The 12,957-nt window shown below is 44.1% G+C and overlaps 1 protein-coding gene across 1 annotated transcript; it reads left to right on the top strand.

The window, feature by feature from the left end:
• Positions 1-282: 282 nt before the first annotated feature.
• LOC139380202 (neuroligin-4, X-linked-like) lies at positions 283-12,612 on the top strand. Its single transcript, XM_071122670.1, has 8 exons — positions 283-928; positions 1,069-1,221; positions 3,266-3,451; positions 3,604-3,869; positions 9,287-9,448; positions 9,609-9,970; positions 10,100-10,246; positions 10,889-12,612. The coding sequence occupies exons 1-8, from the start codon at positions 442-444 to the stop codon at positions 11,706-11,708; spliced, it is 2,583 nt and encodes an 860-aa protein (XP_070978771.1). The 5' UTR covers positions 283-441; the 3' UTR covers positions 11,709-12,612.
• The last annotated feature ends 345 nt before the right edge of the window (positions 12,613-12,957 follow it).

Below are 12,957 nucleotides of genomic sequence, written 5' to 3'. Positions count from 1 at the left end.
TGAAAGCCAGAAATCTTGCTTGTTTGTAGGTGACTAAATACTTATTTTCCACCATAATTTGCAAATAAATTCATAAAAAATCCTACAATGTGATTTTCAGGATTTTTTTTCTCATTTTGTCTGTCATAGTTGAAGTGTACCTATGATGGAAATTACAGGCCTCTCTCATCTTTTTAAGTGGGAGAACTTGCACAATTGGTGGCTGACTAAATACTTTTTTGCCCCACTGTAATTCAAGGTTTGTCTTTCCATCTTTGTCTGTCTCTATCTCTCTCCCTCCAGGCAGAGCAGTGTGACTGTGCGAAGAGAACTGGGAGGTGAGTGGCTGACCCAGGGAGGAGAAAGACATATTCTGAGACCATCGCTGTTTGAGTGTGTGCTAGACTCACAGTCGGAGTCCTGATCTAACCCAAACACCAACGCTCCCACCGTCCCTCCCACATGTCTCCCCCGACTCCCCCCACCACTCTCCTCTTTCTCCCCTCCTCTCTACTGTGTGTCCTCTCCATGCTCCTGTCCCTGTCCAAACTGAGGGGCATCCTCCCCCCTCTCCTCTCCCTTATCCTGTCCCTCCCCCCTGCTGCTAGCCAGTCAGTCATCACCACGTCCCAGGGCAGACTGAGGGGTCAGTTGACCCCCATGCCCTCTGACCTGCTGGGCCCTGTGGTCCAGTACCTGGGGGTCCCCTACGCCCGCCCCCCCACCGGGGAGAGACGCTTCCAGCCCCCTGAGCCCCCCCTGTCCTGGCCGGGGGTGAGAAACGCCACCCAGTTCTCCCCCGTCTGTCCCCAGCCTGTAGAGGAACACAACTTGCTGACAGAGATGTTACCTCTCTGGTACTCTGCCAACCTGGACATAGCCAGCGCATACCTGGCACAGCAGAGTGAAGACTGTCTCTACCTCAATATATACGTCCCTACTGAGGAAGGTATGTAGTATGTACAAACACACACACACCAATGCACTGCATCTACCTCAACTTATATTATGCATGCACCCACATGTTTCTTTGCTATCTGCAAGAGCTGTTTAGCGCTCTGAAAATATGGCTTGTGTGTGTGTTTCCAGACATCCATGATGAGGGCGGTCTGCGGCCGGTGATGGTGTATGTCCACGGAGGTTCCTACTCAGAGGGGAGTGGCAGCATGATGGACGGCAGTGTCCTGGCTAGCTATGGAAATGTCATCGTCATCACAATCAACTACAGACTGGGAGTACTGGGTTAGTCACTTTCATCATCATCATCATCATCATTGTCGTCATCATCACCGTCATCACGTCGTTGTCATCATCATCATCATCATCATCATCGTTAAATTCTGCCTAATCACCTTTCTGTTACTCTCTCACTGGTTGAAATGTCACATTTCTGTGTTAACACTGGAAAGCTAGCAGCCTGTACACAGCCAGATTAATCTCTTGTGTGTGTGTGTGTGTGTGTGTGTGTGTGTGTGTACGCCTGGTTAGAGGGGAGCCATCAGCTCTGTGTTTATGGCTCACAGTAGGTGGAGTTCAATTAAGCTTATGAGAGAAGGATGAGAGAGGAGAAGTAGGGGTGAGAGAGTAGAGGAGAGAGAGAAGAGAGGCAGGGTGAGAGGCAAGAAGGTGAAGGGAATGGGAGAGAGGGTGAGGGAAGGGGGAGAGAGGAGTGGAGAGGAAAGTATAAACTGAAAGAGGTAGTGAGGGAGTGGAGGAGGAGGAAAAGATGGGAGTGGAGGAGGAGGAAAAGGGGAGTGGAGGCGGAGGAAAAGAGAGGCGGAGGAAAAGAGGGGAGGGGGGAGGAAAAGAGGGGGAGGAGGAGGAAAAGAGGGGCAGGGAGGAAAAGAGTGGCGGAGGAGGAAAAGAGGGACGGGGGAGGAAAAGAGTGGCGGAGGAGGAAAAGAGGGGAGGGGAGGAGGAGGAAAAGAGGGGCGGAGGAGGAAAAGAGTGGTGGAGGAGGAAAAGAGGGGAGGGGAGGAGGAGGAAAAGAGGGGCGGAGGAAAAGAGGGGGAGGGGAGGAGGAGGAAAAGAGGGGGAGGAGGAGGAAAAGAGGGGCGGAGGAGGAAAAGAGGGGAGGGGAGGAGGAGGAGGAAAAGAGGGGCGGAGGAAAAGAGGGGGAGGGGAGGAGGAGGAAAAGAGGGGAGTGTGTTGGAAAAGAAGGGGAGGAGGAGGAGGAAAAGAGGGGAGGGGAGGAAAAGAGGGGCGGAGGAAAAGAGGGGGAGGGGAGGAGGAGGAAAAGAGGGGAGTGGAGGAGGAGGAAAAGAGGGGAGGGAAGGATGAGGAAAAGAGGGGAGGGGAGGAGGAGGAGGAGGAAAAGAGGGGAGTGGAGGAGGAGGAAAAGAGGGGAGTGGACAAGGAGGAAAAGAGGGGAGTGGACGAGGAGGAAAAGAGGGGAGGGGAGGAAGAGGAAAAGAGGGGCGGAGGAGGAAAAGAGGGGAGTGGAGGATGAGGAAAAGAGGGGAGGGGAGGAGGAAAAGGGGATGGGAGGAGGAGGAAAAGAGGGGAGTGGAGGAGGAGGAAAGAAGGGGAGGGGAGGAGGATGAAAAGATAGGAGTGGAGGATGAGGAAAAGGGTTATGGGAGGAGGAGGAAAAGGGGGAGGGGAGGAGGAGGAAAGGGGAAGAGGAAGGTGGGGAGAGGAGGGTTGAAGTGATCTGACATGATCATTTAAGGTCACATGTATCTTGTGGCACAGCCCTCAGTGACACCCACACTCTCCAGCTCATCATGCATATGTCTGTTAGTGACACACTCATGTCCCTAGTGTGGTGTGTGAATTAGTGACACACTCATTTTGCGTCTGTGCATGTGTTCAGTGACACGCAGATGTTCTGGTGTCCCAGGTCTACCCCAGGTCTGACTGAGGGTGGTGAGCCACGGTCACATGACATCATTAGTCACTGAGTCCTCAGGGTTTGGCTACACTGCAAAACACGTCTGTCAATCTCACCAGTCTCACAAGTTTTTTCTTGTGTTAAGACAATGAATATTGTCTACAGTAAGGCTTCACAACTGCAGCCACATACTGGGTTAGCATTAGGCTTAGGTTGTAACAGCATACTGTAATACTTGTTATTATTGATTTATTAAAATCATTAATGAGAGATTTATAAGTATCTACCGCAGTAGCCAATCCCTAGTGAGCCTGCTGTTCATATCATTGATGAAAAGTATTTTTAAATATGATATTCCTGTTTGATGTGTTATTTTTAAATATAATTTTACTTTTGATATTTACTAGACTTTCCTTTTATATTTTTGTGTATTTTTATGTGTTATTTCTTCAGGTTTCCTCAGTACGGGTGACCAGGCAGCTAAAGGCAACTATGGTCTGTTGGACCAGATCCAGGCTTTGCGCTGGGTGAAGGAGAACATTGCTGCATTCAGCGGAGACCCAGACAGAGTCACTGTGTTTGGCTCTGGGGCTGGAGCCTCCTGTGTCAGCCTGCTAACTCTGTCCCACTACTCTGAGGGTAAGTAACCTCTTACCCCTGAACCCAACCTCTGAACCCTTACCCTTGACCTCTTAACTTCTGTCAGCCTGGTCACACTTCTCAAAGAGTCACCTCCAATTCCTGACCTATAACCTCTGAACTCTAACCTCTGTCAGCATGCTGTGTATCAGATCTGTTCCAGAAGGCGATCATCCAGAGTGGGACAGCCCTGTCCAGCTGGGCGGTCAACTACCAGCCAGGGAAGTATGCAAAGCTGCTGGGGGACAAGGTGGGCTGCAGCCTGGAGGACTCATCAGAGCTGATCGTCTGTCTGCAGGAGAAGACCTATCAGGAGCTGCTGGAACAGAACATCACCCCAGCTAAATACCACACCGCCTTCGGACCTGTCATCGACGGTGATGTCATCCCTGATGACCCCCAGATACTCATGGAGCAGGTGAGAAAATATAAAACACTCTATGGTTTATATACACTGTGTATACCAAACATTAAGAACACCTTCCTAATACTGAGTTGCATCTTGATACACACAGGAAACCGTTGAGCAGTTGCAGTTCTTGACACAAACCGGTGCGCCTGGCACCTACTACCATACCCTGTTCAAAGGCATTTTTTGTCTTGCCCATTCCCCCTTTGAATGGCACTCATACACATCTTCACTGATTGAAGTGGATTTAAGTGACATCAATAAGGGATCATAGCTGTCACCTGGATTCACCTGGTCAGTCTATGTCTTGTAAAGAGAAGTTGTTTTTAATGTTTTGTATATTACTCAGTGTAGATTATACATGTATTACAAGTTATATGGTTTATTCGTTTTGGCAAGATTTCATTTTGGGTTCTGAGATGAGGGTTAAGGATGCATTATATATATATATATATATATAGTGGGGAGAACAAGTATTTGATACACTGCCGATTTTGCAGGTTTTCCTACTTACAAAGCATGTAGAGGTCTGTCATTTTTATCATAGGTACACTTCAACTGAGACGGAATCTAAAACAAAAATCCAGAAAATCACATTGTATGATTTTTAAGTAATTAATATGCATTTTGATGCCATTCCAATTTACAATATCATTTAAGAACAAAATACCCTTTTCAAATATCTTTCCCATAAATACAGGTATTTTATCAACCAGCACATTTTAGTTCAGCCATAATATTTGTTCTATCTTTTCAGGGGGATGAAATTGAAATTGTAGCCAGCTCTGCAATGATTGTTTGAAAAATAATAGAAAATGAGACATGGCAATCTGCACAAAGGCAAAAAGGCAATTTTTTAGCAATGAATGAGCTTTTCTTAGTAATCTACTTGAGAACCATTTAGGGTTCAAATAAAACTTTTGAATGAATGAACTTTTGAGTGAAGCTTTTAGAGAGAGGTTTAGTGCTTTTGTCACGATCGTTGTTGTATGAATTGGACCAAAATGCAGCGTGGTATGGTTCCATTATCTTTTATTAGAAGTGAAACACACAGAAAACAGTAAAGCGCAAAAACGAAACGTGAAGCTAATGTAGTGCTCACAGGCAACTATACATAGACCAGATCCCACAAAGCACAATGGGGAAATGGCTGCCTAAATATGATCCCCAATCAGAGACAAAGCTAAACAGCTGCCTCTGATTGGGAACCATACCATGCCAACATGGTACCCACCCTAGTCACACCCTGACCTAACCAACATAGAGAATAAAAAGCTCTCTATGGTCAGGGCGTGACAGCTTTTATATTTTATAATCTCAACCCACCCAATTCATATTCATTATATAGATAGGCACGTTATATTTTATCTGGTTTAGCATCCCAGATAAAGCAAAATAGTTTTCGCTCATATGATTTGAAAAACGAATCCTCAGGAGTAGGCAGCGCCATAAGTAAGTGAGTAAAATGAGATATGACTATGGAGTTAATCAGGGCAATTTTTCCATAAATAGACAGGTGTTTATATACCTCTCCATGGTTGCAGGAGCTTGTCTATTTGTTTTACAAGTTTTCTATTGAAATTCATTGTGGAGAGCTTATTTATATATATTGTGATATGAATACCGAGTATGTCTACTTCACCATCAGGCCATTTTATAGGTAAACTGCAGGGTAATGTAAAAGTTATATTTTTTAAGGATCCAATACGTAATATTGCACACTTGTCATAATTAGGTTTTAGTCCAGAGAGTACAGAAAAGTTATCTTCAATGAGACATTGCAGGGATCTAGCTTGCGGACTTAATATAAAACTTGAGTCATCAGCATACATGAACACCTTTGTTTTCAAGCCTTGGATTTCGAATCCTCTAATGTTGTTATTAGATCTGCTTTTAATAACTAGCATTTCGATGGCCACAACGAATAGATATGGTGACAGCGGACACCCTTGTTTAACTCCTCTTGACAATTCAAAACTCTCTGAGAAGTAGCCGTTAAAAATAAAATCCAGTCCTACTTTATCAAATGCCTTTTCAAAATCCTCTATAAATACCATTCCTGGCTTCTTATATGTTTCATGATGTTCTATTATTTCTAGTAGTTGTTGTATATTATCGTCAATGTATCGTCCATGTAAAAAACCTGTCTGATCAGGATGAACAATACCTGTTAAAACCGTTTTTAATTTTGAGTGCTATGCATTTTGCTAGTACTTTTGCATTACAACATTGAAGTGTTAGGGGCCTCCAGTTTTTTAGATAGACTGGAAAAGACCCATATCTGCCATCTGGGTCTTGTTTTAATAATAGAGAAATCAGACCTTCCTGCTGAGTACCTGACAGACTACCATTTCTATAGGAGTAGTTAAAACAATCTAACAATGGAGCTTTTAGTATATAAAAAAATACTTGATATACCTCTACCGGTATGCCATCAAGCCTCAAAAAGTTATTTCTCTGTAATTTGGTCTTCTCACTGATCTTTCTGTACATTTGTTAATTTTCCATTTTTTATATTATTTGGGAAGAATTCCTTACCATAATCTTCATTCAGTGGGAAAGGATGAGACGGAAAAGAGAACATCTGCCTAAAATAAATAGCTTCCTCTTGTAAAATATCATTCGGAGAATCATAGATGACTCTGTCTTCAGTAACGAGTTTCTGCAAATTATTTTTTGTTAGCGTTCCTGTATTGGAGATTCAGGAAGAATTTTGTCCATATTCCATCCAGTTTGCTTTATTTTTGTAATAGATTACATTACATCGTTCTTGAATAAGTTCCTCAAGTTCTTTTTGTTTTTCCTCTAACTTATTTTGTATCTCTGTAGTATCGTTTTTATTGCTATCTACCTGTACTATTAGTTCATGGATTTCCCTTGTAAGTCTTGTCTCTTTAGCCAGAAACTGCTTTTTTATTATTGATGAATATTGAATTGAATGACCCCTGAAGGTACATTTAAAGGTATCCCAAACAATAAGGGGATTTGCTGAACCTTAAAGGCCCTGTGATGATAGTTTGTAGAGTGATTTCCTTTACGGTCCATTGAGGTACTTAACACTGTGTTATAGTCTCCTACCATAATGATTAGATCATTTGTTGCCTGTAAGTTCAATAAATTGGTATAAATGTTTTCGAAGAAGTGTGGATCATCCTGGTTTGGATCATATAGATTAAGCCAAATCTCTTTTTCATCCACTTGCGAATCATTCCTGACTATTTGCACATTCAGATCAAAATGTTTGTTAATTAATATCATCACACCTTTTGAGTTCCTTTGTTCATGACAGAAAATTATTTCACCACCCCATTCCTTTTTCCACGCAACTTCATCTAAGGATATAGAGTGAGTTTCCTGTAAACAGTATATGTTATATTCCTTTTCTTTTAGCCATGTAATCTACTAAACTGTTACAATTATAACTGGCTATACTTATTTCACCCCTTACCATAACTAGATACTATTCTCAATCTAAATTGACCATAATTAGTGCTTGTAAAGTTACTGCCATCAGAGGTATGAAGGTCAAAACTAGAGCTTTCAAATGTCTGATATTTAGAATTCAAGAAATAGGTTCTAGCAATATTTGTTTTATTCCCTTGCCTGTTTGCCTGTGAGCCAATGCCATAGATGTTAGAAAATTGTGACAAGATATTATGTGTGTAGCAAATCTGAATCTGATGTGTATGATATTGGATGTGATATAGGGAGAGTGTGTACGATGTCTGTATAAGTGTTAGACTATAATGTGTGATGTCCAACTAAATAATAACTCTCTCAATTTGCATGGTTGAGTGTCTATGTGTGTAACATGTAGTGCGTAGAACCTTAATATTCATGATGATAATTGTAATCCATATTGTATCACCATCATAGTTGCATCATAATTATCTTTAACATAATTGAAAAACACATCCTAGCATTTCCATAGCAATTGACGTTTCACGTGATCATGAAAAAGACCTTGCATTACTCTAGAGACGGCTTCACTACAGTACAAATGTGTTCCGTACAATATGTTATTATTCTCCAATGCCCCTATTCTGATATCTTCCCCTTGCTTGCTGTAAACAAATACATAAAAAAGATAGACAAACAATAAACACATTAATGGGGCGGCAGGGTAGCCTAGTGGTTAGAGCGTTGGACTAGTAACCGAAAGGTTGAAAGTTCAAATCCCCGAGCTGACAAGGTACAAATCTGTCATTCTGAACAGGCAGTTAACCCACTGTTCCTAGGCTGTCATTGAAAATAAGAATTTGTTCTTAACTGACCTTTTTTTTTTGTAACCTGAAGTCCCTATAGAATTTAGTACAGCCACGGTGTTATGGAGCTGTCTCAGAATAGCTGTACATCTATAAAGAGTTTGTCCACAATGATAAAGGCACGCTTACCCTTTTCCCTTTGTTGTCTTTGTAACGGATACAGTCTCTTGCGACGTTCGTTTATCTCCCTTGGAAATTGGTCACTGAGACCGAATTTGGTCCCTTTAAGCTTCCTTCCCCTGCTTTTGAGCAGCTCCTTTTGTAGGTAGTGTTCAAATGATCGGTTGGGGACCCTTGGTCTTGTCGCTCTAAGCTACAAGTCTGTGTACTCGGTGGAAAGCCACCTTGTTTACAGTCTCTGTAGGAAGTTTCAAGTCGGATTGCATGAATGTTCTGATCGCGCCTGGATTATTGGATGCGTCCTCAGGAATCCCAGAAAAAAATGATTTTCATGCATGCTACTACTTTGTATGTCTACTAGTGACTCCTTCATCACCCTGTTTTTCCTGAGTAGACAATCTATGTCGGAATCCTGGATTTTTACCTTGGCTGTGAGTGTCTTTTTTGTCTTTTTGGAGCGTGAGAATTTCACTCTGGCTGAAGTCCAAACTCCCCCTCAGACCTGCTACCTCCTCACACAACTTTTCCAGTGTTGCATGGATTCCAGCCAGAGCACTAGCCTCTACCTCAATGGTAAATCGTCCGTGTCTGTAGATGAATCTGTTTTTCTTTTTTTTGTCTGGTTAAAGTTATTTTATGAGGTGGTCGGATCTTTCCATGATGGAGTATGTTGTTCCTCCATAGCGTAAAGCTGTTGGTACTCGTTGATTTCCCTCAGGTTCTCCTTAGTATCCAGATTGGCTCTTTACTGCAACCAGTTGTTTTACGAAAAGATAACAATGAGTCTTTCCCACGACAACGACAGGTGTCTGTAGTACAGCCAGCTAGCATTCGCGGAATCCACGCAAAAAAATTAACACAAACTTGCAGTCCCAGCCGTAAAGGCTAACCGCATCGTGGAATCCTTAGCAACAAAACTTTAGTTCGGATTAAAATCGATTTAATGAAAATATTTGAATATAAACAACAAACCAAGTGTAGACAGTACAATGTTCTGTTGTGCATAATATTGTTATTGACAACCCTGTTCTTCACACACAGGGGGAGTTCCTCAACTATGACATCATGCTGGGTGTGAACCAGGGGGAGGGGCTTAAGTTCGTTGACGGGATGGTCAATGGGGAGGATGGCGTCTCCGGCGACGATTTTGACTTTGCCGTGTCAGACTTCGTGGACAGTCTCTACGGCTACCCGGAGGGGAAGGTAGGCTGCAGGAAAATGTCTATCCACATCCAGTGCTTCTATGCAGTTGCTGGAGGGCAAAGAATATGTTCAGCAAAAAGTAAAAATAGACTCTGCATACTGCAATCCATCTATGCTCCCATGTGCTTTATTGACAAGGTATTTTTTATCCTTGCGGTAGGACACGTTGAGAGAGAGCATCAAGTTCATGTACACAGACTGGGCCGACCGGGAGAACCCTGAAACCCGGCGGAAGACGCTAGTCGCTCTGTTCACTGATCACCAGTGGGTGGCGCCGGCGGTGGCCACAGCAGACCTCCACGCCCAGTATGGATCACCAACATACTTCTACTCCTTCTACCACCACTGTCAGAGTGACGTGTCGCCCGCCTGGGCTGACTCCGCCCATGGAGATGAGGTGCCGTATGTGTTCGGTCTGCCGCTGATCGGACCCACGGACCTCTTCAACTGTAACTTCTCTAAAAACGACGTGATGCTCAGCGCCGTGGTCATGACATACTGGACCAACTTCGCCAAGACAGGGTGAGATAAATGTCTTGTATAACTCTTTCTCTAAGAAACATCTCTTACTTTCCTCTAATGAATGGTAAAGTAACTATGATTAACCTTTAAGATAACTTTTCCTGACTGTGTTTTTCTTCTCTGTCTCAGAGATCCTAACCAGCCAGTGCCCCAGGACACCAAGTTCATCCACACCAAACCCAACCGCTTTGAGGAGGTGGCCTGGGCCAAGTATACCCCCAAGGAACAGCTTTACCTGCACATCGGCCTGAAGCCACGCGTCAGAGACCACTACAGGTAGATACGATAATCACAGACCATTACAGACCACTACAGGTAGATACAATAATCACAGACCACTACAGGTAGATCAAATTATCACAGACCACTACAGCTAGATCAGATCATCACAGATCACCACAGACCATTACAGACCACCACAGGTAGATCAGATCATCACAGACCACTACAGGTAGATCAGATCATCACAGACCATTACAGACCACTACAGGTATATCAGATCATCACAGACCATTACAGACCACTACAGATAGATCAGATAATCACAAACCACTACAGGTAGATCAGATCATCACAGACCACTACAGGTAGATCAGATCATCACAGACCACTACAGGTAGATCAGATCATCACAGACCACTACAGGTAGATGTTTCCCTGCCTGCTTTTCTTGCTGCTGCCATATCTTGTTGAATAATGTATAATGAACCACTTTGCACTATTAGCACTTCATGCTAGCAGCACTTGCCACTTTCCCCTTCTATCTGTTTAATGTATAATAACTATACTTTATAATGTATGATGTTATCTTATGCTATTGGGTATATTTTGTCAGATTCCTTGTGAAATGTAGTTTTTCTTTTTATGGATGATGATTCTTCTGCAAAACAAAAACACAAAACTTTTCTCTACCTCCAGAGCCACCAAGACAGCGTTCTGGCTGCAGCTGGTTCCCCACCTCCACAACATCAACGAGTTGCTGCAGTACGTGTCCTCTGCAACCCACAGCCCTCCCCAGGACACAACTCCTCACTCCTACACCAAGCGGCTGTCAAAAGGCCTGGGCTTGGGAAGCACGCGCCACCCCAACCCCCCGTCCACGCCCCAGGCTCCGGCACTGCAGGGGGAGGAGCTGCAGGTCCCCCACCCCGTCATGGAGGACTACTCCACTGAGCTGAGCGTTACCATCGCAGTGGGAGCCTCACTCCTCTTCCTCAACATCCTGGCCTTCGCTGCTCTGCTCTACAAGAAAGACAAGCGCAAGATGGAACATCGCAGGCCGCCACGCCCACCTCCACGTCATGATATCATCAATGCTGACATCACACACCAGCTGCAGGGGGAGGGGCTTCTGAAGCAGCTGGAGGCTGAGGCCCTGCATCAACACAACACCCTGGAGATACACGACACACACAACATACACCACACGCTGGAGGCTCTTGACACGCTGGACACACAGGACATCTACAACACTCTGGATACCCTGCGACTGACCTGTCCACCAGACTACACCCTGACCCTGAGACGCTCCCCTGACGATGTGCCCCTGATGACTCCCAGGTCTCTGCCCATGACCCCTGGCTCTCACCCCGCCACCCCCATGACCCCCATGACACCTGGATCTGTTGTGGGGATGCAGCCCATGCAGGGCTTTAGTCCTTACAGTAACACACACTTGCCCCATACGCACACGCACACACACCCCAACACACACACACACTCCACCACACGCGTATAACCACAGACAGAGATGGAGCAGGACAGTTTCTCCAGTCCAACTAAGACAACGATCCAGTCTGCCGTGTTGCATGTGTAGAACACAGAGGGAGTGGAAGTGATGAACTCTGAGAGAGGGAGTAATGTGCATCAGTAAATGGAACATTATAAATGGGAACATCCAAAATGGCTGCCAATACATCATGGAAACATTGCTTGTCTATAAGCTGCATCAAAAATGGTCTGGGTTGCCGTGTGACTTGCTCTGAAGTGGTGCTTCTGGGTTGTGCAGATCAGATCAGACTACTGACTGAACCACTCTGGGAAAAACTTGAAGAACCAGTGAAATTTGAATGTAGAATTTTTCAATTGCAATGAAATCCTTCAGAGGCTCAACGTTCCCTGCAGCTCTGTGCTCAGCCTGGCCATAGATGTGGTCTGAAGGATAGGAACAGACAGACAGTGTGAACAACAGACAGACGGGGAAAGATTCAGACTCTATTCCTGGCCTTTAGGTCAAAGGCCTCTGAAGGGTTCAACAATAACAACTTCAACAGTCCAAAGGTCACATCTACCAACCAGCAGTCTGTTCAAATATGTAAATAACTTGTAAACATGATGGAGAAAAGATTGTAAGATTTAAAGGTTTTACTGTTTTATCGCATCAAAATATGTTATTTAAGGCTTTAATTTGAGTTGATTATAAATGTATAGGTCCTCAGAACAAGATGTCATTTTACGCTTACTTCTGACATCTTAACCCTGACCCTAATCCTAACCCTGATTATATCTATCCCCACCCTCTTCTCTGATCCGAGACTTGTACTTGGACATGGAACTGGGTCTGTCCTTGGCCCTCTCTCTGTCATGGTCCCTTACCTTTGTCCTTAGGCTAAAGGCGTCAGCATGCTTTAGTTCAAATGAGGGTGCTCGCATAATCCCTTAAAATACCTTTGTTTGAAAAATGAAAAATAAGCGGCAATAGTACTGTTTGTCCATTTTGAGATGCCGTAGCCACTTCCCCGAAATAGTCAAGAAATCTTTCATTAATTTTGACGTTTTTTGTCAAGGAGATTTGATTCACTCAATTTGACATCTAACTAAGATGTATGGTGCAGTATTTCTCAAGTGAAAAAATCTGCATCAGAACGAGTCGTTTCGAGTTGAATGACAACAGGCACTTCATTGAACAATTCCGACGAGGGGGCGTAGACTTCAACTTGCCTCGCGAAAAACATTTAGTGTGCCTGAACAGTTGAAAAAACCCTTGC

This window comes from Oncorhynchus clarkii, chromosome 22 (genome assembly GCF_045791955.1).
Source record: "Oncorhynchus clarkii lewisi isolate Uvic-CL-2024 chromosome 22, UVic_Ocla_1.0, whole genome shotgun sequence".
Classification (NCBI taxonomy): domain Eukaryota; kingdom Metazoa; phylum Chordata; class Actinopteri; order Salmoniformes; family Salmonidae; genus Oncorhynchus; species Oncorhynchus clarkii.
This window is presented reverse-complemented; position numbering and strand designations above follow the sequence as displayed.